The 27,329-nt window shown below is 40.5% G+C and overlaps 1 protein-coding gene across 1 annotated transcript in view; it reads left to right on the forward strand.

Moving 5' to 3' along the window:
• The window catches only part of GRK4 (G protein-coupled receptor kinase 4), a 90,087-nt gene that overhangs the window by 11,951 nt on the left and 50,807 nt on the right, over positions 1 to 27,329 (forward strand). The window contains exons 2-8 of the mRNA XM_019553354.1: positions 8,023 to 8,109; positions 9,638 to 9,750; positions 15,387 to 15,464; positions 16,668 to 16,768; positions 22,334 to 22,426; positions 23,537 to 23,600; positions 24,404 to 24,544. Of these exons, the coding sequence (XP_019408899.1) occupies positions 8,023 to 8,109; positions 9,638 to 9,750; positions 15,387 to 15,464; positions 16,668 to 16,768; positions 22,334 to 22,426; positions 23,537 to 23,600; positions 24,404 to 24,544 (677 nt within the window). The remainder of the gene's footprint in view (positions 1 to 8,022; positions 8,110 to 9,637; positions 9,751 to 15,386; positions 15,465 to 16,667; positions 16,769 to 22,333; positions 22,427 to 23,536; positions 23,601 to 24,403; positions 24,545 to 27,329) is intronic.

Genomic DNA, 27,329 nt, shown 5'->3' on the forward strand with positions numbered 1-27,329 from the left:
TGTGGAAATACGCTCATGCTTTCACAAACAGTTTTTTTAAATACATTAATGGCCAGGTCCATAAGTAGACGTAAACACCTAAAGTACAGTCTCTTCCCACATACAACTACATAGTCACCTATGGATAGGGGTCTACCAAAATCATGGGAGGACTTAAATTTTCACAAATTTGATTTAATTAAGTCCCAACCTGTTGACTTCAGTGTCTAGGCTCTTGCCAGTAAAATTATTTAAATGCTGCTGTGCATATTTAGATGTGCCTCTGTCTTTGTAGTGCTGAGCAGCTTGGTACCTATATTGTGCTAAAGCCTGATCTGAATCTTCAGATGAGGTGCTGCCCCACCTGTCTCTGGAAGATTCATATCAGGGTTGAGCTTGAGATAGGAAATGAGCTGCTCACATTAGATATCACCGGTAGGTATGCTGAAAACACCAATAAAAAGGATCTTACTCAGTGGTTGCACATTGTTAAACCTAGCTGGAGAGGGAGAGGAGATGGTTTCTCCTGATAATAGCTCACCGATCAGAAGAATACTTGCCCCAATGTGAAATTCCTGGCTGCTGCACCTTCCTTTGCCAGAGGGGATTCAAACCTACATATTCTGTCTATCAGGAGAATGCCCTGTCCAGCAAACTATTTGATAGGTGGGGCAGAAACAGTATAACAGGAAACCTGTGCATATGGCCATGCTTACTGAGTAACTAGCTTGTCTGACTTTTTGTTGTGTCACACAAAAAAGAATTTAAGGATTTTTGGACTAGAGAGGGAGCATGAGTAGGAAAGGGAGTATAATTCTAATTTACTGCCTAGAGTTTTCACTGGGGGAAGAGAGACCTAGATTCTGGCCCCTGTCCCAGCAGGTTTATGTATTTTACATGAAATGATCGCTGGACAAAGTATGGAAACAAGGAATCTCACCTGGGTCTTCCTCAACCTGGGTGAATGCTCTAGCAGCTAGGATACTGGATAGAAGGGGGCACCTCCTTTGACTGTGCTTTAAAAGGAGTAAGTGACCCCTTCTCAGATTTGTGAAAAGGACATTTAGGCTGCTGACAGACTTGGAAAAAAGACAAAAAAAGGTGCTTTACTGGAAGAGGTGGCATGTTTGTTAGACCCGGCTCCCTGACGCCTGTATAGATTGCCTGCTTCAGTGGGGCTTTTTGGCACTTTTATCTAAAGCTGATTCAATTAGCTATTAGAAAAAAGCACCCAAAAAGCACTGCTGAAGTACCTGATCTATACAGGCATTAGGCGAGCTGGGTCCAGCTAATGCAGTGCCTCTTCAGGGCATGTGCTGGGCTTGGCATGGGGTGTGTGCCAAGTTTAAGGTAAAATGCTGTTTTTTTGGGGGAGGGGTTATGTCTGTAAGCAGCTCTTATGCAAAACTCCAGGAGACAGGCCAGGCCTTTGAAACTCACATCACGGGTAGGCACCTTTGAAGCCCAGAGATAGGTGTTTAAGCCAGGAGTGGGCAAAATGTGGCCTGAGGGCTGGATGTGGCCTGCCAGACCATTCTATCCGGCCCGCGGAGCCCCTAAAAAATTTCAAAATTTAATGTTTTTCTGTCCCTGGCTGCCTATCATGCAGCCCTCAATGGCTTGCCAAAACTCAGTAAGTGGCCCTCTGCCCAAAATAATTGCCCGCCCCTGGTTTAAGCCACAGAAAGGGACAGGAATTAAAGCAGGCTTCTCTTCAGCATCTCCTACTGCAGTGATTCCTAACCTGTTCAGATTCAAGGCACCCCTCAGAAAATGCCAGCTCTTAATTTCACTCATTTTTTTTACTATGGAAAAATACTGTATTTTCTTATGTATAACCTTTCCCCGCCCAAAGCCAGCTGTTGAAAATCAGATTTAGGCATTATATGCAAGAAAAATGGCTCTCTGCTGATTCAGAAATTTGGTGGTGGGGAAGGGGTGGCAGTGTTAATAACTGGCCTCCAGAGCTGCAGCAATTAATGCTGCCACCATTTCCCTGCTGCCAGATTTCCTGACCTGTGGGGATCTCCCCAGCTGGATGATATGGCTCCGTGTGCTGGCTTGGGCCAGTGTGCCAGGTTGGTTTGTAGCCATACCCAGTATGCAGAGTTGGCCCTGAGCACTGTGCCAGTTGGACCAGATTGGCCCCAGCATACAGGGTCAGTCCACGGGTTACATCTAGTGTTCAGGGCTGAGAGCAAGCTCAGGAGCAGGCTTGGCTTCCTAGCTGCTGCTGCTGCTCAGATACTTATACCCATGGTGAGAATTTTTTTTTCTTCATACTACTTTTTCAAAAACAGGGTGTATGTTTTATTCATGGGCGGGCTCTACATGAGAAACTATGGTAATAGAGCCATTCTTCTGCTGTCAAAACTTCAGAGACCACCACAGGTCAGAATACTTTTGGTTTCCTATTTGAAATGTCCTGATTTATCTTGTGGATCATGTGTAGGGAACTACTCAATTTGCAATTTTGCAGATTTCATGGAAATTGCAAAATCAGGCATTGTCCATGAAATCAGGCAATATTTGCAAAAATAAAAATGACCAAAAATAAAATGCTGGCTCCCCAGTGGAAGCCAACAGTCCCTGTGGCTGCTGTAGCCCAGTTATGTATCCTGCCAGGGGGAATGGGGGTGGGGGTGCCAGCATGACGGGGAGCAGCCACTACGGCTGCTGCCCCTGCCCCTTGCCTCTGATTGGCTGAGAGGGCTGCCTGTCATAACCCCCTGCCCCTGACCTCCAGCTGTCAAGGAGCTGGAGCTGCTCCATTGGTCAGCCAGAGCTCCCAGTTCAGTTCCCTAGCTCTCTGATTGCTTCTTCCAGCTCTCTGATCATTCCCCCAGCTGGTCCCAGGGGGTACAGCCCCTGGATCTGCACCCTGGGTTTCAGCAGGCTGCTGCTGCTGGCTGGGGAAATAGCTTGGAGCTGCTGCTATCCCCAGCTGGCAGTGGTAGCCTGCTGTCATCCTACTACAGATCCAGGGGCCCATGCCCCCCCGGGAAGATGTGGGGAAATGGTCAGAGAGCACAGGGAATCGAACTGGGAGCTGGGGAATTGAACTGGAAACTAGATGTCAGTATCAGAGCAGTTCTTCCTGCCTTCTTCTCCGTCCTTCTTCTTAGTTGTTTCCCTGCAAGCCTGGCTAAAAATTCTCTACAACATTTCCAATATGTTTCGGAGCCTTCTGTTTCAATTTGAATTCGGTGTTTCAGGACCCAAAATGGCCCGAAACACCTTCGAAATTAAACAGGTGCCAAAATTTTGCACAGCCCTACTCCCTTGTGGGAGTCAGGGGTCCTTGCTGCTGTAGCCCAGCCTTGCAGCCCACCCAGGAGGAGAAGGGACCAGCTGGTGGGGCAGCACAAAGGGCAGCAGCAAAGGTGGTAGTTTCCCCCTTGTGTGTCTGGCCAATCAGCGCTGAAAGGTGGGGCCAAATGAAGGGCAGCCAGCAGTCAAGATATTGGCCATCCCCTCCTTGGGTCCTCTCTGCTAATCAATATGGAGGGTGGGGCTGTCACAAAATGATGGCAAATTTGTTTTTTCTTGCCGCAAATTATGTAGATCCCTTGCTACCCTTCTTGGCTGTTGCTTTTCAAAAGCTTTGAGTTTCCATGAATCTCTGTTGAATTCTGTCTTTCCTTCTGAGGTCTATTTGCACATGTTGTGCACACATGGTCTTTTATATTACTGTATACTGGTGGATTATACCAGTATAATGTACATTGTGGTGATGAACGGAAACAACACTTCTGTGTGTGCATGTTCTCCTTTCATCCCTCCAATTGCTTAACTGATAAACAGCTCCTTTGATCACATGTTCAGATAAAGGCTGGCAGTACATACAGTTTCCTTTCTTTGATGCAGCTGTGTGCTTTCAGAGCTCTTTGGGTGGGGCTGATTTGGCTTTTTCATCTTATCTTTCTGGTTTTTTAGCACTAGTTGTGTGTGCATGTGTATGGAGGTGACCCTGCAGCACTGCCTGAATGTCCTTAACCCACTAACCTTTGCAAACAAGGATAGGAACTAGTCTCTCCAGTTCATATTGTGGGGGAGAAGGTGCACAAAGGTTCAGGTCTTTTTGAAAATCATGCAGTAAGTTGGTGACAGAGCTTGCCTAGGCTGTTATTCACTGAATCGCATTGCAGGGACCAAATACGTCTGTTGAGGAGCATTTTGGTGTTACTTTATTAACAGACTTTAATCACATAGGACAGAGTCCAATTTCTCTCCCTCTGCCGGAAAGACTGTGGTCAGGATGTACAGTGTTACTGAACTAGAATCACATCAGTATAGATATAAATATCCAAAGGCTGACTTGCTAGGATGCTGCTTTGATTTTGGCCTCCTTTTGAAGCTATATTTCTTTTTGTCACAAAGGTAGGGTTACTTTGTTGCAAACAACTTTTGCCTTCACTGAGGACTCATATAAGCCACAGCGGTTGGTTCATGTTTTGGTTTTTTCAATAATTTTTTAAAGTTAGTTGACTATTTAATAAAAGAAAAAATAAAAAGCATCTGGAAACACTTATGTAGTATGCTTTGGTTGCTCAAAAATGTTGTACTAGAATGTCACTAAAATTTCTTAAGAAAAACTCTATGCAAGGTAAAAGGCGTAAACTTGAGAAATTTTATCTAAAGGAGTTTTTGTAAGTTTTTTAAGTAGCTTAAAAATGTTAATAAAAAAGGCATAACCATAGTGGCATTATCACAACAGGTTTTTCCCTTTCATATGGAGATGGATTATTTGCTATTGGAAAACTTTCTAGCCAGCAAATACATCTGAAAGCGACTAACTGGTGGTTCATCAGAAGCATTGTGTTGAGCCATAAAGCATAAAGTGCACAACCTGACCATTGAATCATTTCTGCCTAGCAGAGCACAGCACTGCCCTTTACAAATTTATCCAAAGCAGCCTGTAGTGCTCTGGATCAGTGTTGAGATGTGGTCACAGATCATGGCTGTTAGAGGTTGAATTATGAATAATATTGCATTGTTACAGGAATGTTAGACTTTGAGCAGAAGGAATCATTAGTTAAGAACTAAAATGCTACTTGCCACAATTTTTGCCAGAAACAATATGTTTGACTTTTTTCTGTTGTCTTTTCAATATTGGTATATCCTGTGTGCACTATAGATAAATGGAGCACAAAAGTGAGGGGATATGGGGGAGAGAGAGAGAACCATGTTTGGTAGATTTCATGAGCTATTGATTGTAGTATATCATTAACAAGGCCTCATCTCTGACTTGTAGAAAAGAGTGATAGTGATTGGGTTATGATCTTAAAATTTCTCCGTTATAAATGGAGGAAAAAAAGGACAGTCTCTCTTATCATCTTTCTAAAGTTCTCTCAGTATTTAAGGCAAAGAAATAACTCTTGAATATGTGTCTGTATTGAAGCTTTATATATTTGAGGGTTAGAGGGCATCAACCTTATTGGTACTCATTCTTGTGTACCTTAATACCTGATTCAGTCAGATATGTCAAAGATCAGAATTTATTCTCCATCAGTGTGGCAGTGACAAAACATGCTTCATCTCTTCCTCATTTAGATGAGTAATGTTGCCATCAAACCTTTTAATTGACTTGTTGCACAAATTATATTTTTATTTCTGTCAAAAGAGCTGAACAATTAATCTTCATACATCCCTGTAGCTTAACATGACTCAGCTGCATTGCTGTTTCTCTATTAGATTTCATAGACATTAGGGCTGGAAGGGACCTCGGGAGATCGAGTCCAGCCCCCTGCCCAAAGGGCAGGAAGTCAGCTGGGGTCATAGGATTAGAGAAGAGTTTGAGTGTTGTAAGTATTAGATGGAGAACTTTCTTTAGCTGTCCCCACTGAATCCTTTCCCTACGTGAATTACATTGGTATGTAAATTTAGTCTGTTTGTCATTTCTAACTTCAAAGCTGATTTGATGTAAGCTCAGTTTCTGGAAATGCCCCTGTTTAAAAGTTCCAAGCAGAACAATGTTAAGCCTCTTTTCTTAGAGTATCAAAATATCATGATAAACTAAAGAGGGAAGGCTAGTTGCAGAGATAACAGTAGTATTGGTATACAGCATTTGAATCTAAAGCTGAATAAGGATTAAGAAAATGACCACAAAACTGTGATGGATCTTATATATCCTGTAACTGCATAGTCCACAGTTAAGTAAAACATTGGATAGAGCAGGGGTGGGCAATTCTGTCAGCTGGAGGGCCGCTTAACAAGTTTCCGTGAGCTGTTGAGCGCTGCAGGAGTAGCTCTGTCACTGCCCCTTGACAGGTGCCCCGCCCTCACCATCCCCTGCCCTTGACCCCAGAAGTACTCCTTTGGGAAGGGGGTTTCCCATCTTGGGACTAGAAAAAACACATGTTATGCCCATTCCTGAGATAGTAAATACTTCTGAATTCTGTTCACTTGAGTTGCAACAGGAAAGGTCAGGTTAGTATCAATTCACAGATGTATCTGCATTTCTAGATTGTAAGGTTTTATATTTTAATTTCTTAGCTCTCCTTTCTAGGTGTTACTGAAATGTGAGCATGTTGCCTGCAACAACATAATAGAAATGAGAAACTTTTTAGAGCAAATATGTAGCTGGTATTAAGTTGATTCGTCTTATATGGATTAAGATGCTCTTGATACACACTTAAAAATGAAAATGTTTGAGCTTAATGCTCTTATACCTGACTCTGCAGTGTAAATCTTTGTGAACCTAGATATCTGAATGATGAGTGTTCTTCATCATGGGGGAAACTCAGGCTTGTTAAGGGGTAATAATATCATTACATCTGTTATGAAAGGTGCATACATTTTGCATTCTTCATTGTGTAATGCTCATTTCTTGGTTTCAGTATGATTTACTAAGGGCAACTCCCTTCCTCTCCCCTCCCAATGTGGTTACCAGGTTCTTCATTCTTCAGAGAATGCAGCTTAAAATGTTATTTGTCTATTCTTCTGTCATGTGGAGGTGAAATCGGTTTGGTTCTGCTTGTAAAATTAAATGTCTTAAAAAAAAAAAGAAATAACCTTTCTGCCAAATCATTCTTGCTGTGTTTAACATTCTTAATGTTTCATAACAATCTTTTCTTGTAAAATGTTCCTGTATCTAGTGCTTTGCCTCACCATGAAATATATGTACGTCTTCTGTGATGATAACCTTGTTTCATTTTTTTTTAAATATGTTACATGATAAAAGTAATCTTCATGTGACAGAGATATTTTTCATAAGAGATGGTCCATAGTGAACCTATAGTTTTAAAATTATTAAAGTGAAAAACTTGTATGGATATGCCATCATAGGTTTAAGCATCATTCAAAAGGTATGGGGTTTATGCTGTATATGTTATAGAGTAGGCTATATAAATAGCCATTATGGTCTTGTATGATGCTCTAGATCTCTCAGGTTCTGTCCATAGTGTTACTATTACTACTACTTCTCTTAAGGAAAAAGAGAACAGAAAACACTATTTTTGTACAGCTTGTATTTATGTGTTGTCTGATTTGTCAGCTTTAACAGTCATGGTTTAATGATTTCAGTTTTATATTAACTTTCTTCTTTCTGTCACTTGTATCTTGTTCATAATCATTTTCTAGGTAACAAAAGCCAGTTGTTGTTGCAAATGTCATCTTAATTGAAATGCCCGTGGCATTATAGTACAAATGTGAGGGACATACTTTTTAAAGATTCTTGATCAATAGGAGGAGAAGACATTTTTGTTAATAAATATTAAGATTGTGTTTCTAGTAAAGGAAGGAAATTTACTGTAGCCTTTCAGCCTGTCCTAAACTTTCCTTGATATTTAAAATATTTCTACCTAAATATACATGGATATTTTGAAATTAGTTATAGCTGTGCCTTTTTCTTTTAACATACATATTTGGATAGACACATTGAAAAACTCCTTTATGCTGGAAAAAGTAGCCTGATTTACTTGCAACATATCTGGCAGCTCTGTGTCACCAATAATACAATATCCTGCTATATAGAGGGTGGATCATACTTTAGCATGAGGCAGATTTGTAGGCTGTGCTTATTTATGGAGCTTTTTCTTTTAGGTAAATGGAATGGGCGCAGTAAAAAGTGGCGGGAGATGCTGAAGTTGCCACCCATCAGTTATTGTGAAGGCCTCAGATCTTCAATTGGTAAGTATTGTATACAGTTCTCAAATCTGGTTTCTCAGGGGCTTTTGTTTGGTGAAGGTGTTTTATCTTGCTTCTGAATGGGTGTTTAGCTAGTTAGTAATCAGACCATGGCATTTAATTTAATGGAGAATTTCTGAGGAGAGTGTATACATCACAGCCAGCTTTCATTATGCTCAAGGAAACTACTCTTGGAAGAAAAGTACTAACTGAATTAAAAAAGTAATTATGTTCCAATTTCTGTAGGAAAAGAGAGGGTATTTACCAGAATACATTAACATTGCAGATGCTAATGAGTTACTTGCATCAAAGTGATAGTGCCCTTTTGTTCAAAGAAATCTAGTTCTGGGCATACTGCATACATGCTTTTTTAAACAAAACAAGGTATAACTGCCCCATAAAATTATGTGTGTTTAGTCTATGGTTATAAAGCATCTTTTCAAATTAGTTCTGAAGAACTTAAAACAAAATGTAAACCTCTTCAACCAGAAGCCTTCTGAAATGGAAAGCTTCTGCATAAGCACTGAATTAGCACTCAAGTGTATTATATTAATTCATAGTTTGGACATCAATATTGAAATAATCATCAGCATGAAGCTTTTTAATCAGAGTTGGAATCTGTAAGGCTAACAGGAACAGGCCGTCTTTTTTTCACCAACATTTACATATATTGCTTACTATCTAATTTTACATTCTCGTTCCTTTTTGTTTTATCCGATTTGTTCCCGCTTGCCTTATTTCACCTAAAAGCGAACAAACAACATCAAATGCCAAAATGTGCATTGTCAGGCAAAGGGTCTCTTTGGACAAGCCGCATTTAAAACAAAAAGTACAAATTCTTCCTCAAGATGCATACAGTCTAAAGAAAGGGTAGAGGTGCTCATTTTATGTTCAGCTGACTTTAAATTGATATGTTTCAGGAAGTTAAGTGATTGATAACTGTGAGAGTTTAGGAGAAAATGTCTTTTTTGCACATCTTACTGCATAATAGTTTACAAAGTTCAGTTTACACCAGCAGTAACCTCTGTCAGATACAGGACTATTTAGAACACTAGTCTGATCTGGAAATACTATTTCTAGGAGTTTGGTTACAGGGTTATGGTGGATTTGAATGGTGAACCTGATCTCTCAACTGTGGATCGTCCAAGCCATCCTGTTTCTGTCAATAGACTTATGTGAATAAGGTTTTTATAGCGTTTTGTTTTCATTGGGAGCAGCACTCTGTAGTGTTACATACAGGACCTTTTAAAAAATATTTCACGTTGGCATGAAAAGGTCAGTTTGATCTAAAAGGCCTTTTGGGGTTTATTTCTAAATATGGTGAGCTAGTAGAGGCAGAGGTGGTAGTTTGGCCTAACTCACTTGCATTTTTAGTGGCAAGTTCATCAAATCTTGGGCCTCTGATTTTGAGTGGGGCTTATAATACCAAAAAGCTTTGCATTTTTCTTTTTTGCTGAATCTCAAATGAATAGGCAAGGACACATTATGGCTTGTTATGATGGCTTTTGTTTAATCTCTTCTCTTCCCCTAGAAAAGGACTATAACCAGCTCTGTGACAAGCAGCCAATAGGGAAACTTCTCTTCAGGCAGTTCTGTGACACTAAGCCAGATTTGAAGAGGTGCATTGAATTCCTGGATGCAGTGGTAAGCTCTAGTCCATTTATAAGGATCGCAACCCTGCTTTTTTGAGAAATTAGAAAAAGCCGCAAGTAGGTAATTTATTTAAAAAATAAGCTTTTTGCATCCCTTAGATTCATATTAATACAATAACAAAACTTGCTGCATGTACTACAGTGAACTTGGCAAAAGAAACTCAACAGCTTTTAAGGACTACAAAGTCTGATAAAAGCCAGAGTAAATTGATAGACTTTGTGGGGTGCCTTGGAAACTTTGTTTCTGTTGGTCTAAAGGAGGAAATCTTAACTTTTACTATAAAAGTTCTGCCCCCCTCATGTATGGATCTGGTTCTCAGAGTAGAAAAGGAAAAGATAACAGGAACGAAACTAATTGTAAGGTATTGGAGAAGGAGCCATGTTCAGCTTGTGTTGAGTCTTCCGACAGGTCTTCAAGTATATAGCTTTGTCTGGATTGCATCTTAATTAACCTAGTTTTAAATTAGGATCAAAGGCTTCACCACAGATCTCAGGAGTGTGTTCACAATTTTTTTGCTATTTGACAAGTGATGGTGGGGAAGCATTGATAAACCTGCAAAATTTCAATATCTAATGTAGCCTCCAAGTTGTGACTGCTGAAATCTGAAAGCTAGCACAGCTCAGTTAGTGGTCTGGTATAGAGCACCTGTCATCTTCTACAGATTAATTCTTAATTGACCTGCATCTTTTTTTTTTGTTCTTTTTTCTGAACTGATCTTCAATCAGTTTAGCTCAAATTAAGATAGATACAAGCAGTGGTGTGGAGTAGAACAACCAGTTTCTAGTGTAAAATAATGACTTAATTTTATGTAAATAAACACCTTTGGCATAAACTACTTGCATCAAATGTCCTTGGAATCCCATACTGGAGAGCTTTGAACAACTTTTGTTCTCATTTTTTCATTCCATTTTCAGGTTGGAAATGCAAATCAGGTGACAAAATAAGATGTAGATCCATAGGATCCATAGGATAAACAAACTGGCATAATTTTTTTTCTGGTTAAATAGAAGCCTGGTGCATGTCTTTAATCGAATGTAAGTAAATACGGTAGCATGTCAGAAGGGTGAAATAGCAAGTACATGCAGTTCTTAGCTTATTAGTAGTTTTAGTACTTCGGTCTGAAGTCAGACTGTTGGCGGACACTCTTGCAGTGTTGCAAAAGGAGCGGTTGAGAAATTATTGAATAGGATTTCGTCGTTTTTGTAGTCCTCACCCTCTTCTGACCCATTTCAGTATCTGTAGTTAGGATTACTTAAGCGTGAAGAAATTGTATGGTGGGGTATCAGCTCAAGCTTCCTTCAAATTCTGTGATGCTGGGTAATGGAAATTGGTTGATATTGAACAAGCTTTATATAACTTCCTCTGAAGTGGAGGAAATACTTAACCTTGGTAAGTGGAGTTAAAATAACCCTAAATGTTTTTATTAGATGACTCACTCTTTTGGCATAATATGAAAACATTAAGACAGTCAATGTACTGCTGTATTTGGTTAATCATTTTGCAGGATTTATATTTCCATTGTACTTCTTGCTACAGTTCCATGACAGCAAGATTAATGGCTTATAGTTATTTGATGACTTGGAATTTGTCTAAAGTAGTCTAGATCATAATGTTCAAGCAGAAAAGGTTCATCATAAGGATAATTTACCAGTGAGGTAGTTTAGTGTAATGGCATTCATGGGATTGTAGTATAGTAACTCTGAACTTTTGAGTCTTGGCTGCGCCATAAACTAAAACTTCAGACAGGTCACCTAGGGCAAGGCTATTCAATTTATTTGGCCCTGTGGCCCAGATCTGGACCACGGCTTCTTAGGGACCAGGCAACCCACCTCAGTCAATGGGGGCAATGATTTGTTGGCAGAGTTCCAGACTTCGGGGCTAAGCATCACTGTCACTCATGCCTCCTCCGCTCCCCTTTTCTCTGCTACTGATCTTAATCACCGGCAATGACCAAGGATTCTGAATTCATTGGTAGGCAAGGGTTGTAGGGGGCAAGCAGTAATGGCATTCAACCTCTGGAGCCATGCTGCAAGCCCTGAAGGCCACATTTTAACACATCACAAGCCAAAGATGGCCCCCAGGGCTTTAGTTGGACAGCACTGATTTAAGACATATTATACCATCAAAGAGGACTGTGCTTGAGTGTGTCAGAGGAAGCCTAGAAAACCAATTCACACACACGGCACTCGCAAGGATATTCTGTGCCCACTTTTAGGGCTGTACTGGGTGCTCACTGAAAACTGTCTGGACAGGCTTACTGGAACACTTCTAGTAGTAGTATGTGAGTTTATCATGTACATGTGGCCTAAATGTTTTAAGGTAGGCCCTCACATTGGAACTCCATTAGAAACTGTGGCCCTTGGAGATACTACCAAACTGGAGATAACGTTTGTGTGGAAATGTACTAAATATACAGGTCACATCAGCTTTTCAGTTACACTAATGTTCATACATTTATTTGTTTTATAATATATTTACTTTGTTCTTTAGACTACATCAATATTTTAATGTATTTTCACAGTTTCCTTTAAGTAGGCAATTGGTTCTCTTTCTCTAAGCAGACTGTTATAAACAGGAGGCAGAAAATTATTTCCAGAATATCCAGTTAAATTAATTTCATTTATAATTTCAAGATACGTTATTGAGAGGGCACTATGTCAAACTAAAATTCTCTACAGTTCTTTAATTCAATACGTATAAACTCTGTCTCAGTTTTCTTCTGTCTGTTGTAGGGATAATACTTCCAGTCTCACAAGAAAGGAATAACAATTGGTTTAAAATTCTGCATAAGCATATTAAGCCTTAAAGTCCTAGTTCATGAAGTTAGAAGTGCTGGTGACCTCCTCTGGTCTGAGTTTTTTGCCTATTGCATGCTTTTAAATATCTTCAGTCCTATACTGACCTCAGTAACTTGTTTGACTATTGCATGCTTTCCAGAAAGGCACCCTATGTGGATTTGAAGATATCAGAATATGTAGAATTTAGAATTTGCTTTGCTGGTTTATTCCAGTGATTTTTTTTTTTTTTGTTTAATTAATTAATTTATTTTTAAGGAATCACTGTTAAAAATGTATCTTAATTCTAATTTAGATCTGGCCTTGGCTTTCAGTGAATAGTTTTTAACATGCATTTCTCTACTGGATAAAAGAGTCCCTTTAGTATCCAGTATTTTCGACCATACTTCCATGTTGTAAACAAGTCATTGCGGTCATCTTCAAGTCAGACTGAGCGTTTTAAATCTGTTACTTCAATAGATTTCCTTCACCTCTCAAAACATTTTTGTGGCTTTTTTCTGAACATTGTCCAACTCTTCAAATTTTTTCTTTTAAAATGTGGATAGCAGAACTGCATGTAGTAGTTCAGTTTTCACCAATGCCAGGTACAGAAGTAAAATCACCTCTCTACTTTCACTATCCTATTTCTCTACCCAGAAAACCTGCTACCCCTTGTTGCTATGACGTTACCTAGCAATTCATATCAACTGTTGTGACCCCTAAATCTTTTCCAGAGTCACTGTTTTATATTATATAATCTCCCATTCTGGAGATATGGCCTGTATTCTTTGTCTGTAGGGGGTGAAACTTTGCATTTAGTTATGCTAATATATGTTTTGATTGAATGGGCTTCACTAAACAATTAATGCAGGTAATTTGCTCCATTCTCATTATTATTTGCTATTCTCTCAGTGTTTGTGTCCTTACAGACTTTGTTAGTGGTGATTGTAATATATTTACTTCTAGATCATGAAGAAAAAGTTATAAATGCCATTGGGCTTAGAACTGATCCCCGCACAGCTTCACTAGAAGCAACTCCTTCTTGCATTTACTTTTGGAGATGTGTTAGATCTTTATCCATTTAGCTTGAGACTTGGTGAACTAGATGGTGATATTTTTTTAATTGGAATGTCATGTGGTACTAAGTCAAGCTCGGGGGGGGGGGAAGAATTGCACTTACACAGTTACTTCCACCATATCTTTTCAAAGAACAAAATAAAGTTTATTTGACGTAAGCCCCATTTTCTATAAAATCCTGTCTACTGGAATGGATGATATTATTATGATTTAATTTTTTATTAATTAAATTGCCAGTCAGTATTTCCACTACATTGCCTGAGATTGTTGTCAATCCCTTAGGTCATTCTTTTCTATTGGTCAGTGGTTCCCAAACTGTGGGCCACAACCCCAAATGGGGTTGCCGCATCAGCAGCTGGTTTGTGGGGGCTGTGGAGAAATGGAGTCATGCTGAGGAACTGGTATCATAAATAGGGTTATGCTGATGAAAAGTTTGGGAAGCACTGCTATAGGTCCTTGTGGTATTATGTAACTATTATTTAACCATAATTAAGGATGTGCGACATTTACCTCCTAAGCCATAGTTTCTAGAATTGTGCTAATCAAAACTATAGGGTTCAGTAAGTCTCTGAAAAGATTGTTTGTTTTTTTTAAGATCATGTGGGTAATTTGTTTCATTATTAGAGGTGCACTGATGCATTGGTCCTTGTCATATCAGCACTGGTAAAAGGAAAATAGACACTATTGACAATTGCCTTTTTTGGCGGATGTGGCTGATGATGTTGGCAATAAATGCTGCGTGTATGCACACAGCTGCACCATGCACACAACTAGGAGTGCAGCCTGGCAGCTTGGAGAACAACATCTGGCCAGTAAGTCTGTGTGGAGAGAAGGGGCATGTGGGAGGGAAAAGATTGGAAGGGTGCAGATCAAGGCCCCCAGGGTGAGGGAGGGAGTGGAGCTACGGCAGGGGCAGGTGCTGCACAGCCAAGGTGAGGAGGGGTGCAGGATGGAGCTGTGGCTCATTGGGGGATGGGGGTGGCTCCTGCAGCTGTGCACACCCCCAAGGAGGCACGAGGGGCATGTTCCCCCTGGATCTGTGTGTGGGGTAGGGGCAGACTGCCACTGTGTGCCCTGGAGAAGGCAGGGCTGGGAGGCGGCACTGTGGGGAATTTGGAGTGGTTGTAGCTTTCCCCATAGCCTCCCCTTCTAGCACTGCTTCCATCTACCTCGCCTGGGCCCAGCCCTGCACTGGGAAGATCCTGGCACAGCCCCTGGCCCTGAGTACACAGCAGGCAGCCCACCCTCACCCCATGCACAGATCCAGGGGGAACATGCCCCCATGCCTCCCCAGGGGCATGCGCAGTGGTGGGAGCCGCCTTACAGCCCCCCCCACGAGCCACAGCTCTGTCCCGCACCCCACCCGCCCCAGCTGTGCAGCCCCTGCTCCTGTACCAGCCCCACTCCCTCCCTCACAACAGGGGCCTCAATCTGCTTGCCCCACCCTGCCCCTTCTCCCCCCAACAACCTTACCAGCTGGATGGTGCTCTTTAAGCTGCTGGACTGCATATCAGCAATTGGATCAGTATCAGCTGATGTGGCTGGTTAATAATTGGCAATCAGTATTGGCCTAAAAAAATCTATATCAGTGCACCCCTAGTCATTATGCATCTTAAAATATCATGGTAGCTACTTAACACCATGAATGAGAGCATTCCATAGTCTTTAGATACAAAGTCTCCTAATATCTGTGGTTGAAACTGTATAGCATCGCAGTAAATATTCAAGTACTAGTTAACTAGAAAACTAATGTTAATTTTAATTTTTCTCCATTAGGCAGAGTATGAAGTGTCTTCAGATGAAAAGCGTAAAGACTGTGGCCTGGAAGTTCTAGCAAAATATTTCACCAATGGGGTAAATGCATGGCCAAATTGTCTAGTAAGACCCAAACAACTTGGGGGTTAAAACATTATAACAATTTCCCTTTTTGCTTTTATTGTACTAAAGTAAATTAAGTTCAGAATGATTAACAAACTGTCATTAATGTTTTTCATTTTAAAATGTAAACTGTTTTCATAGATTATTTTAAAACTTCATTTTGAGTCAAATTTTCAACTACTCCCCATTTTTTTTTTCATCGCCATCATGATATTTTACTTATCAATTTTAAATATTTTTAACTAATAGTCCTGGTTAAGGGGGGAAAAAACGTTTAAACTGCACTTAAAAATAAGAGTAGTTAAAGTACTGTATTAAAATACTTCAGAGTAATAGGTTCTGTAGACATTGGAACTGACTAAGGAATTCCTGAGTTTTAGACCTGGTTTTCTTGCTGACTTGTGTGCCTTGTGCAGTTAGTCTGGAACATTAAAAACTGTTTTGAAACACAGACCGGGTATTTTTTGAGAGATTTAGGTACCCACATCTCCCACTGACTTCACAGATATCTGATTATTGCACTGGTGGATTTCAAGGATTCCCTATTCTTTTCTAATGATCTGAAGTTCTGTTGGGAGTATACAGTTTCCTTCCACTGGGTTTTCTATATCTCTTTTCTATACCTTCTTGCTATCCCTCCCCCATTTCCAGTCATTCTGATTATATATTTCAGAGCTTTATATTAAAGGGTCTTTCAGATTATCCTAAAAGTGATCAGTTTCTGACTTAGGCTCCTGGAAGAAATGCGACTATTTCTTAGTTGCCATTGCATAGATACAAGTTTGCTGAAAACTGGTCAGGCCTCTGTAAGCCACCTAAAGCCATGTATCCTTGGTTTAAAATCTGCTAAGATGAACTGTTTTCTTCCATAACATACCCTTTAGATAGCTCCTAAAAAGCTAACTTGTCAAAGTTGTTGACAAGTTTGCTTCCTAACATACTTCAGTAGAATCATGTTGAAAAATTTGTATTGCTAATGTGTTCTGATACTGATATTCCATAATGGAAAGCAAAGGTAAATGCTATTAAAATTTGACTCTGTTTGTTTTCTGGCTTGCTGGCAAGTCTGTTATCTTTTTTCTCCCATGGTGTGACTTCTCTTTTTTAACAATTGTTTTGCGGGTGAATTCCTGCTAACTTATACTTCACTTTTTTTTTTATTTTTGTGACTTTGTGAAGTCTGCAGCCCACTTGCCAGAAATACCTCAAGATACAGTGGATGAATGCAAGGCAAGGTTGGAGAAGAATCCTTCCAAAGAACTCTTTAAGGACTGCACAAGGTATGTGGTAAATGTCCAGTACTAAAGCTATGGACCCCATGTGTATCTTGCTAACAATTTCATGATGTTGGGAACTCTGGAAAAGATCTGGAAAAGAGCAAAAGATGCTAAAATATGTGCAAACTACTCACAAAGCAGAGAAAGCCTTTAAGAAGAATCAGGGGAAAACATTAAGAATGAAAATGGTTAACACTGCAACTAGCAAAACTAGTGGGGAAGTATACTTAAGTCATTTGAAAGCCTATTAAAAAACAAGCTCTTCAAGAGATGGTGTTTGAAGATCTTAATATATGTATGACATGCTGTCTTTTAGGAGTATATTTTTTATTTTACTTACAGAGCTCTTGAAGATTCTACAGCCAATTGCTTCTACTGTCAGCTTATCTGAATTGGGCAAAACACCTGTGTTACTAATACACAGGGATCTGGGTGGGGCAGGTAATGTGGGCTTTTCTCCTTTAAAGGGCAAGTACCTGGGAAGCTGAGTGTTTCCCTTGCAGGTTGGCAGAGTTTCAGCCTACAAGGGGCTGCTTGGGGCTGGGGGATGCAGGGCAGGGCATCATGTGCATGTTTGTGCATGCATGTGGCCAGCAATACTGCCAGGCAGTGGTGGAAAGCAGCTCCCCCAGATGCCTGCAAGTAAACTGGGGGGCTGGAGGGGATTTGAGGCAGTGGCAGCCATGGTGAGAGAGGGAGCAGGGCAGGGTTGGTGGCTGGGGCTAAGGGCGATGCCCAGCCAGGCCTAGCGCCAGGGTGGAAAAGTGTGGCTGTGGGGCCAGGCTGAGGGAGCAGGACAGAGCCACAGGTGGTGGCTCACCTGGAGGGGTGGCAGGGGGGCTGGCTCTCTGTCACTGCACACACTCCAAAAGAGGGGTTGGATGCCAGAGGTGACATGGGGGGGGCACATGCCCCCCAGATTTGTGCCCCCACAGCAGGGCATGGGGTTGTGGCCTGACCACCTCTGCATTCCAGCAGGTCGGTCCCAGGACAGGAAAGTGGGGCAGAGAGGCTAGCTAGCTGCTGCTGCCACTGCCACCAGGAGCCCTGTACCAGCCATGCTGGTAAGATGAGGGACCCCCTGCCCTTGGGGAACATGCTTGGAGTCAGTTGGAAAACTTTTTCAAATGCTGCAAAATCAGAACTTCTTCAGGGAATTTGCCTTTATCTGCTGGTTTCCTCCATCTTCTGTTAGATGCTAAAGGAACTAATCAATGTTTGGAAATATTTGTACAAAATAAACAAAGAAGCTAACATGCAACAAGCTTTCCAGTTCTTTCAATTTATACAAATCTTCAGTTCAGTTAATTTCCTGAGGTCATAGTGAAAGTTCTGAATTGCATACTATGCATTTTTCATACATGGGTTAATATTATTGGGACTACAAGGGAAAACTCAAATCCAGTTAGTATTTCCCATGCTATATTGGTCACTAAACCGTTTAAGTTATATTAGAGAATGGCCAGGCTCTGTATCAATCGCATATTATAATCAATATGTATGCCATTTACCAATTTTTTTCTAAAAACAGGTCTATTTAGATACTATTTCAGAACTCTTGTTATGATTTAACTTTCTTGCTTACAAGTTCACAATTTTCATGGTTTCTGTTCTTAACTTTTTGTTCTTTTTTCCCTATTTTAGTGAGATAACTACAGGCAAAAATATACATAAGTACCTTAGTGTTCTGCTCCTTCTCTAATACTATATATATTTGTTGCTAACTGAAATGTAGTATTTACATTTATTTATTTCATAAATATGCCTAGCAGTATTCTCTATATGCATTTTTTTTGTGGGGGCCAGAGGACAGAAAAGACCAATCTGGTGTTTTGTGCATCTTCCTCCAATGCCTTGCTCAGCTGTGAGAGAGAGCATGGACAAAAGGTGTGGGCAAAATACAGCCCGCAGGCCAGATTCAGCCTGCCAGTTGATTGCATCTTGCTCATAGGTGTCCCCATAGCACTCCTTACCTGGCAGAGCCCCGCCTGGAGCAGACTGTACCAACCTACTGCCTGCATCCACCTGTGGCACTGGCCTGACCCCAGCAAGTGTGCACAGCTTCCTGGTGGAGATCCCTTCCACCCACTCAGCTGCCTGCAAGTGGCTGCTCGTTGTGCCAGGTGGGCAGAGTACGTGGAAGGCGGCTGGAAGCTGAAGCCCCATGCGCTGGAGCAAGTACTGCCTGGCTGCAGCTTCCACTCCACCTGGCTGGGTGTGTGGTACCTAGCCCCTGTCCGTCACTGCTTCTCTGTAAATCCTGCTGCCTGGCACAGTGCAGGATGAGGAGGAGGAACTACTGGAAGTGGTAGGAGCTGAGCAAGTACTCCAGCAACTTCAGCAGCAGCTAGAACAGCCTGGCTGAGAACTGTGCATGGTTGGGGTGGTGCTGTTGGTGGGTGCTGGCAGGAGCATAGTGTGGGCTGGCCAAGGTAGGGTTAGCCCCATGCAGACTGCTGTGGGGCAGCTGCTGGCTTGATGGGGGTGGAAGGGGTGTGGACTGCACCTGCACCTCACCACCTGGCAAACTCTGCTGCATGTGCCCTCGACTACCCTCCTTCCCTCCCTTCATCCCCAGCCTGGCTCCCATGATCTAGTGCATGGGCAACCCCCACCCCCCAAACATACACACAGAGATATGCACCCTCCTCCCCAGTATACAGGGGTATAGCTGAGCTATTATGCAATCGCCTCTATATACACTACTCAAAAAAACATAAATTGGGACAAAAGTTATTTTTTTTAAATAAAACTATGTTATAGTAGATGTTTGATTTTTGCTTTTTTAGTATATGATTTTTGTTATCTATAATTTGTTAAAAATGAAATCTTCTGAAAGATGTTATTTGCGCATCCTCACCAGCTCACCAAAACTTGGTAAGTGGCCCTCTGGCTGAAATAATTGCCCCCCTCTGTTTTAAAAGGCCACCCACTTCAGAAGGAGAGGGTAGCTATCCCCTGGCATCAACTGTGTACAGGAGTTCACTTGAATGAAATAGATATAAAGATGCAGTGCATTTGCTTTGCCACATTTGTTTTGCTACAGAATTGGGGATGTGTAACAGTTACATCATACCAGCTTATTTTGTTATGGATACAATTGTTGTTTCCATCTAGACTTGTAGTGGGTTTTTCCCTTTCAGAAAAGTAAATGTAAAAATCACAAAAATAACCTTGTGAAGACACGGGGAAACCTTCACAGATAATGCCCGTTTAGAAATCATGAAACTATGGCTAACAGTGATGTTGAATCATTGTAGCTAAAAATCTAGTTTTAAAGGATTGGTCACATTAGTTAATCTTAATATTGAATGGCAAGCTCAGTTTTGTTTAATTTGCAGTTCAAGTGATGATGCTTCAAACATCTCCAGGGACAAAGACTTTGAAGAGCTGATACATAGTTACAAATATTTCAATGCTTGTAGAGCCTTTATATTTCTAATATTACTGGTTCTTCAAGGCATGCTTGATCATGTCTGCATGAAACATGTTTGTTGCAGCTCGGGTCATCTCCCTGGAAATTGAAAACACTATGCTGCACAATAATCTAAGAATAAAAGATCAAAACAGACATGTGAAGTACACAGTAATAAGAAGTTTTAAGTAAAATGGATGACCTGTCATGTACACCATCCTCTTCCCTGCTTACAGTAAAGTTCTTGAGCTCCATAGGAAGGATAGGGCTGTTCTATTTTTCCCCTTATACTGTGGTGCTTAGTCTGATGGGAATGTTGCAGATTTCTGGCTATTATTTATGGATTTATCATTTTAACAGTCCATGTTCATATCCCTGAAATTGTAGAGTCCTGTATTCTTCTGATGCAGGTAACTTGTATGCTGTGCAACATAACTTTGGATTGGTTTTTCAGATGACGTCTTAAAAACTGAGGTCCTGTTTGTTCTGTATAAGTAACAGAGATTTTGTCAAATGGGGCATCTTTTTGTGTGTGTGTGCCTTCTGTAATTTACTTCTGTAAATGAAGTGTACAATTCTGCATCTACTGCTTTTTGAGTTTTGCTTTCTCAGTAATGAGACTTATGTTTCAAGTTTTCTTATACACGTTTGAATTAATTATCTAGCAAAAATAAGCAGTATTTCCTGCAAAACCCATTGTCTAACTTGCTTGTGCTGAAAAAAGATTTTTGGGAAAAGTCATTTTTATTGAGTACTATCAAATTCTAAAGACAAGTCTTCCTTGAGACTTGTTGAACTAACTGTTAAGAATATTTTGCCCTAAACCTTATTTAAATTATTAAAAGTTAGTGCTATAGATATACTGAAAAAAAGTAAATTGTGCCAAACCATCTCAAGTGACAAAATACTTTGTGTTCCGTTTTTCTTAGTAGCCTGCAGCTGGAAACTTACTGGCCTTGGTAATATGTTTCTGACAACTGAAGAACATAGTTAAAATCAGAGAATAATATATTTTAGAGTTATAACTTTGCAAGAAACATGTTGTTTTGAAATGTGATGGTTTGAAAACATAACGATGCTGCAAGTTGTAAAATAATAGCTAATACATAAGTCATTCACTGAGCTGGATCTGAGAACTCATTACATTGAACACAGAGATTTTAAGAGTGGGTGGGGAGTTTCCCATTAAATTGTGAAATGATGCTTCTAAAAGGAACTATAGGTAGAGGTTGGATAATGCAGCCAGGGTAATTTTATATTGCTATTTTTAGGCAAGTTTTATAGGTGAAGGACTTCTGGGGGAAAAAAACCCATATAGGTAGAAAATAGAAGCAGAACAGGGGCACTTCAATAATTTCAGGTCCTGATTTACAGGAAGCCTGTGATCTAGCTAAAGTGCAGCCCTTTAACATGCAGTTGATGACCAGAGCTCTAAAATAGTTGTTGTCATTCAATGCAGTCTATTTGTGAAAAGTCAGCGGACAGTAGCATCCTGTTTTTATCAGACATGCCTTGAAGAACTTAGAAGCACTTCTGAGCAGCTTGTATTTGTGTCTCTACACTTGGTACCCTGACCTTTTGTCTACAAACTGGAAGTCAGGAATGGATCCTTCACCCTTGCTTCCATACCCTAAATTATTTTAGGAGCAAAATCTCATCTTTCCCCTGACCCTTACCCCTAACCCTTTTTAAAATCAGCTGTTTTGATGGTTCAGTTTGAAAATAATTTTTGGGTATTTAGAGAACAAATTCCTTTCCTGTTAAAATAACCAGGAGCTCTTGCTTCTGTACTCATTAGTGCATCATCAGGTATATTTCTCAGTGCCATTCTGCAAACTTATCCCTTGTCTGAGGCAAACACAGGCATTGTCTTCTTGTGTCTCCACACCATGTTTGGTCACAGATGGTTGACCAATGGTATAGCTCCACTTTTTCATTAGTTCCTTGGAGTGTTCTCAGAGTGATTTAGACATTGCTATGTTTGCCATGGGTGCAAACAGTAAAATCTTGATAAAGCCACTATGGAATACAGTGATGATGATGCACCTTTGCCTATTGTTAAATGGACTTATAAAAGATTGTTTAGCTTCTCCTGCCTGACCAGTCTCTCTAGGCAGTCTATTAAGATAAACTATTATAAATTATAATTTCAGAGTTGTTCATGATTATTTAAGTGGAAGACCATTTGAGGCTTATCAAGAAAGCACATATTTCTCACGGTTTTTACAATGGAAATGGTTAGAAAGGTAAGTTGTTATAGTTAACGTTTATATATTGCAGCAGTGTCAGAAAGCAAACAGGAGTCCTGTTGTACTAAGCCTTTTTACAAAACTTAGTAAATGACAGTCCATGCCTGGGAAGCTTACAGTCTGAAAAATGAGATAGATTGGGTGGATGGTAGAGGCAAGTGGGCCCTAGTGGGGCTTGGGGTCATGTGGTATTAATAGTTAAAATATCTATCTCAAGATCTCACTTTACATTTAACTGCTGAAAACTTTAAAATCTTTTCTGTACGTGTGTATACTTTCTAGCATATATAGGGTCCTGATCCTAATTGGGATTTCTTGGTACTGCCACATCACTGACAATTACATTAATCAGGCTTTTTGAGTTTAGCCAGTTTTACAGTGACGTTAACTGCAGTGCAATTCAAGTGGCTTGCCTAATTGTAGGAATCAAGATTAAAAATAAGCTCCCATGTTTTTGTTTTGTTAGGTTTCTGAATGTCTATATTTAAGCAATTAAATAAATAACCTGATTATTTTTAAGTGCTATCACCATTCAGTTCCATCAGAGTCAGTGTTAGTTGATAGCTCTTCAACAGTTTTAGAAACAAGGCCAACTCATTTAAGCTTCCAGGTGTCTAGATATGAATTTAACATTGAAAAACTTGGTTTGACCTGAGTTAAAGGCAGGGCCAGGTGGAGAACTTAGAAACTTGGGCAGACCAGTAGACCCAAACACCTTCCTCTGAAACACAAAATCCCCTGGCATATAACGCTAACATCTTGTTAGCTTCATTGGGAGCAAAGCTGAATCAGTGCTGTGTACGCTTTAAAAAATCTTATGCTGAAATACTTGGAAATCCATTCTTAAACTGTGAATTGCACCAATGAAAAAGATCACAAACCTTTGGTTCTGCTTCAGAGAACGCCCTTCTGGCCATAAGAAGGATCCAGGGTCCCTGAGCAGAAGCACACCGTTTATAATGGCACTCGGTTATGTTCTAATTTACCAATCAGTTGGGTGCCAGTTACGTGATGGGAGGGAATAGATAGAGACAAACAGGATTCTGAAAGAAGAAACAAATAATGTAACAGACAATTAGAGACTAATTGTTCCTTTTTGTCAATTAGGCAACCAGTAACCAAGCACACGTTTAGGCATTACCGAGTCCTAGGCAAAGGTGGATTTGGAGAGGTGAGTATTGTGAGATCTCTGTTTGTTAGGCATTTCTTAAAGGGAATATGGGGAAAAGTGTTACTCCTGATTCAGTGAATAAAAGACGGGCTTGAATTAATTACAGTTGATCCAAATTAAAAAGATTGATTACTCTAAACATTATTATTAGTAGTAGTATCCTAACTGTTGATGATAAAGTTCTGCACCAGAATCAAAAAAAATCTATCACTGAATTATTTAAAAAGCATTGCAGTCTTCCATTTAATGCTTCTTCTGGAGTGAGAATGTAATTTGGTTCTTGTTTAGTACTATAATAGCTCAATGTGACCAATTTCAGATTTATTTTGTTCAATTTAGTTTCATTGTTTCATTATTTAATTGTTTTCAATGTATTTTTAATAATATTGTTATGTAAAGGGACAGAATTTTGACATCATGAATGGGGTCTTTTATCCACTTGCATTGGGTATGAATTTTACTCTAACTTATTCATCCCAATGATGGGGGGAGGTGTATGTATGTATGTATGTATGTATGTATATGTATGTATATATATTTTACCTTTTTAAACACATATTTGGCATAAAAGACCGTGTATTCCTCTGAAACAATTTTTATCCTTTTATTATGCTCCCCCCTCCCCCCCCGCCCCACATTCTAATGCATGCACACTGTCTCTCCCTCTCTTTCTCGCTCTCTTTGTCCAGGAAACAGTTTTAATGGGCTCTGCTGTGTTTTGTTTCTCCTGAGAGCATTTAAGGGGGTGGGACTATAAACTTAAGTTTTTGTTCGTTCTGAGACTTCTTTCCCCTTTCTCTTAGGTATGTGCCTGTCAAGTGCGGGCAACAGGAAAAATGTACGCTTGTAAAAAGCTAGAAAAGAAAAGAATAAAGAAGAGAAAAGGAGAATCAATGGCTTTAAATGAAAAGAGAATTTTAGAAAAAGTGAATAGTAGATTTGTAGTAAGTATCTACTTTTGGCCTTGTGAAATATGTATATATGTTTATCATTTTTGCCTTTATTCCTATTTTTCTAGAGGCATTACTGCAGCCCTTTTTTGTAAAGATCCTTTCAACTGTGAAAACTTTTCACATACATGATTTTCAGACTATGTCATAAATCTGGAGTGTGTAATACTATCTGTAAATGTCCCTTGTATCTGAAATGGACCCATTTAGTAGAATGTCAAGTATTTCATGGTCCACAGGCAAAATGTCTTATTTATGCATAGAAAACTTCTGTCAGATTTTCACCTGCTGGGGGAAAAAGAAAGTATTTTACTGTGTTCACAGTGAACTTTTTCAAATGTGTCCAAATCCTTTTGAAGGTGTTGGTACTAACCTAGACAGCATTTCAATAATTAAGGTGGATAAACAGAGGTTTAAAAATCAAATTTAAATATACTTTTATTTCTACAAATAGCCTGTTTAAAATTAACTGTGAAATGAAGAAAAAATTATTTGAAGTTTGGAAAACATGGCTTGCACCAAGAGAAAGAAGTTCAATCTATTTAATTTATCCAAAAGAAGCATCTTAGAAGCAGCTTTTTAAGCACCTTAACTGAGAGAACTTTTAGATACGGCTCTTTAGCAGACAGATGCTATGGATGGAAATTGAAGCTAAGCCATTTCAGACTAGAAATAAACTAATTTTTGTGAGGATAATTATTAATGCAAGGCACGTAAGGGATTTTTCATTTCTCAAAGTTTTTTTAAATCAAGACAATTACTTCCTATGGGATAAGTTCTTGTTTAACCTGTATTTCTGGGCTTGATTATAGGAACTATTTAGTGAAATGCTATAGCCTCTGTCACAATGGTAAAGACTATGTAATAATCAGGGATCTGGGTTTTCCCTTTCTCATGGAAAAAACAGAAAGCTGTGGATTTTACCTTTTACTGGAGGAAAATGTACATTTCTCATTTTACTGGAGAAACCCACAGATTTTGCAGTTTTGCAAAGAGCTCTGTGTAGGCTGGTTGAGTTCCAGCCTGCAATGGGCTGGGGTGAACCGGGAGGAGGACAGTCAGGCAGGGGGCACCGTGTGTGTATATGCATGTGGCTACCAGGCAGCCTGGAGAGGAGCTCCTGCAGGTAAGTGCAGGGAGGGCGATTGAGGCCCCCATAGAGAAGGAGTTGGGCAGGGCTGGGGCTGAGAGTCAGTCAGGCTGTGGGTGGGGTTTGTGGGCAGTGCAGACCTCGCAGCAGCAGTGGGATCCTTGCGTGGCCCCACTGTTTTCTGCAGCACTGAGTCACACTTGCTGGGCTGTGGAGACCCTGGGGGGGCAGCAGGGAGCTTGAACCTGCAGCAGGCAGCCCGTGCCCACCCCATACACAAATGTGAAGGGTGCAGGTCCCACCTTCCTTCCCTGGGAGTACACGCAGCAGCAGGGGGCCCCCTCTGGCAGGGCTGGGGGGACAGCAGGGGGCTGTGGGAGGGATTGAGGGGCACCAATAGGGCCAGGGGCCTGTGGAGGAGAGTGAGGGGCATGAGCAGGGTTGTGGGCTTTTGGGGAGGAGTGAGAGACACCATCAAAGCTGGGGGGCTATGGGGAGTAGTGAGGGGCACGAGCAGAGCCAGGAGGCTGTGGGGGGGGGAGTGAGGGGCACGAGCAGAGCTGTGGGGGCTGTACAGGGGAGTGAGGGGCCTTTCATTTTAATCAAAGATGTGGGGGGGGGTTTAGTAGAGAATTAGTGATTTATTCATTTTTTTTATCAGGGAAGATCAGGATCCCTGGTAATAATAGTCCCTTCTAGTCTTAAAATACATAAAAGGTACAAACCCTTCAGATCCCGTGGCCAATCCTCATCCCCATTAGTTCACACTAGTGAGCATTACCTCATAAAAGCTAAATGCATTACTCTTTGTAAAATGAAAGCCAATTAACTTTCAAGACTAACTTGTGCATTACAGAATTTATCAGTATAGGATCTGATGAAAAATTGATGAAGTGGTCACCTTTCTGTCTGCCTTTATCTAAAGAAGTTCCATTATTTCTCCAACATAGGGTTTGTATCTTGAAGAATTAGAGGGTAGGTCAGATTTTTAGGTCACTTGGGCGTTGTAGTTGTCTAGCTGGTATGGCAGAGAAATGTAAAGACCTGTCACATTTATAGATGTGAAACTGTACCATGACTGTGTCCATATAATATTATTGGTTTGAACTGTGTGAATATATCTTGTTTCAAGTCTGCTTATAGCTAGGACTGGAACTTGGGTAGGTTGAAACTTCATTCTAACCCAGTCCTTTGATTGCACAAGCAGGTTGGCCTGACACCTTAATTGGGAAGCAGTGGTTTTTCTTATGCTTGAAAGCTTGCCTAACATATCACTTAACTATGCAGTTAGTCCAATAAAAGATATCACCAAAAACCCCTTGATTTTTTTCGTGTGCCTCCTGCACCATCACAGCTACAATTACACTCCAACCCTGCTGCTGATAGCTAGTGCTCTTACTGCCTAGTGTCTGTGTAGGATGACATTTCAGAATTGTGAGAAGTCTTTTGCCCTGTCGCATGTTTAGGGAATAAGTGCTCAGAGTTCCTCCCAAAATGCGTTGATATTGCCATATTGTACAGGCTAACATGGACATGGTCATTTTGATTCTTTTAAAAAATTGTTGCTTCAAGGCGAAAGACCTGTTTTTAAATCTGTTTCTGTTTTTGTAGTTGGGTAGGAAAGTGGTTGTGGTCCAGGGAATAACAAGCAAGTTGTTGTTTTTTTGGGGGGGTTTTTTGTGCATTTAA

The sequence above is a fragment of the Crocodylus porosus genome, unplaced genomic scaffold (assembly GCF_001723895.1).
Source record: "Crocodylus porosus isolate Cpor-Errol unplaced genomic scaffold, CroPor_comp1, whole genome shotgun sequence".
NCBI classification, from domain to species: Eukaryota; Metazoa; Chordata; order Crocodylia; family Crocodylidae; genus Crocodylus; species Crocodylus porosus.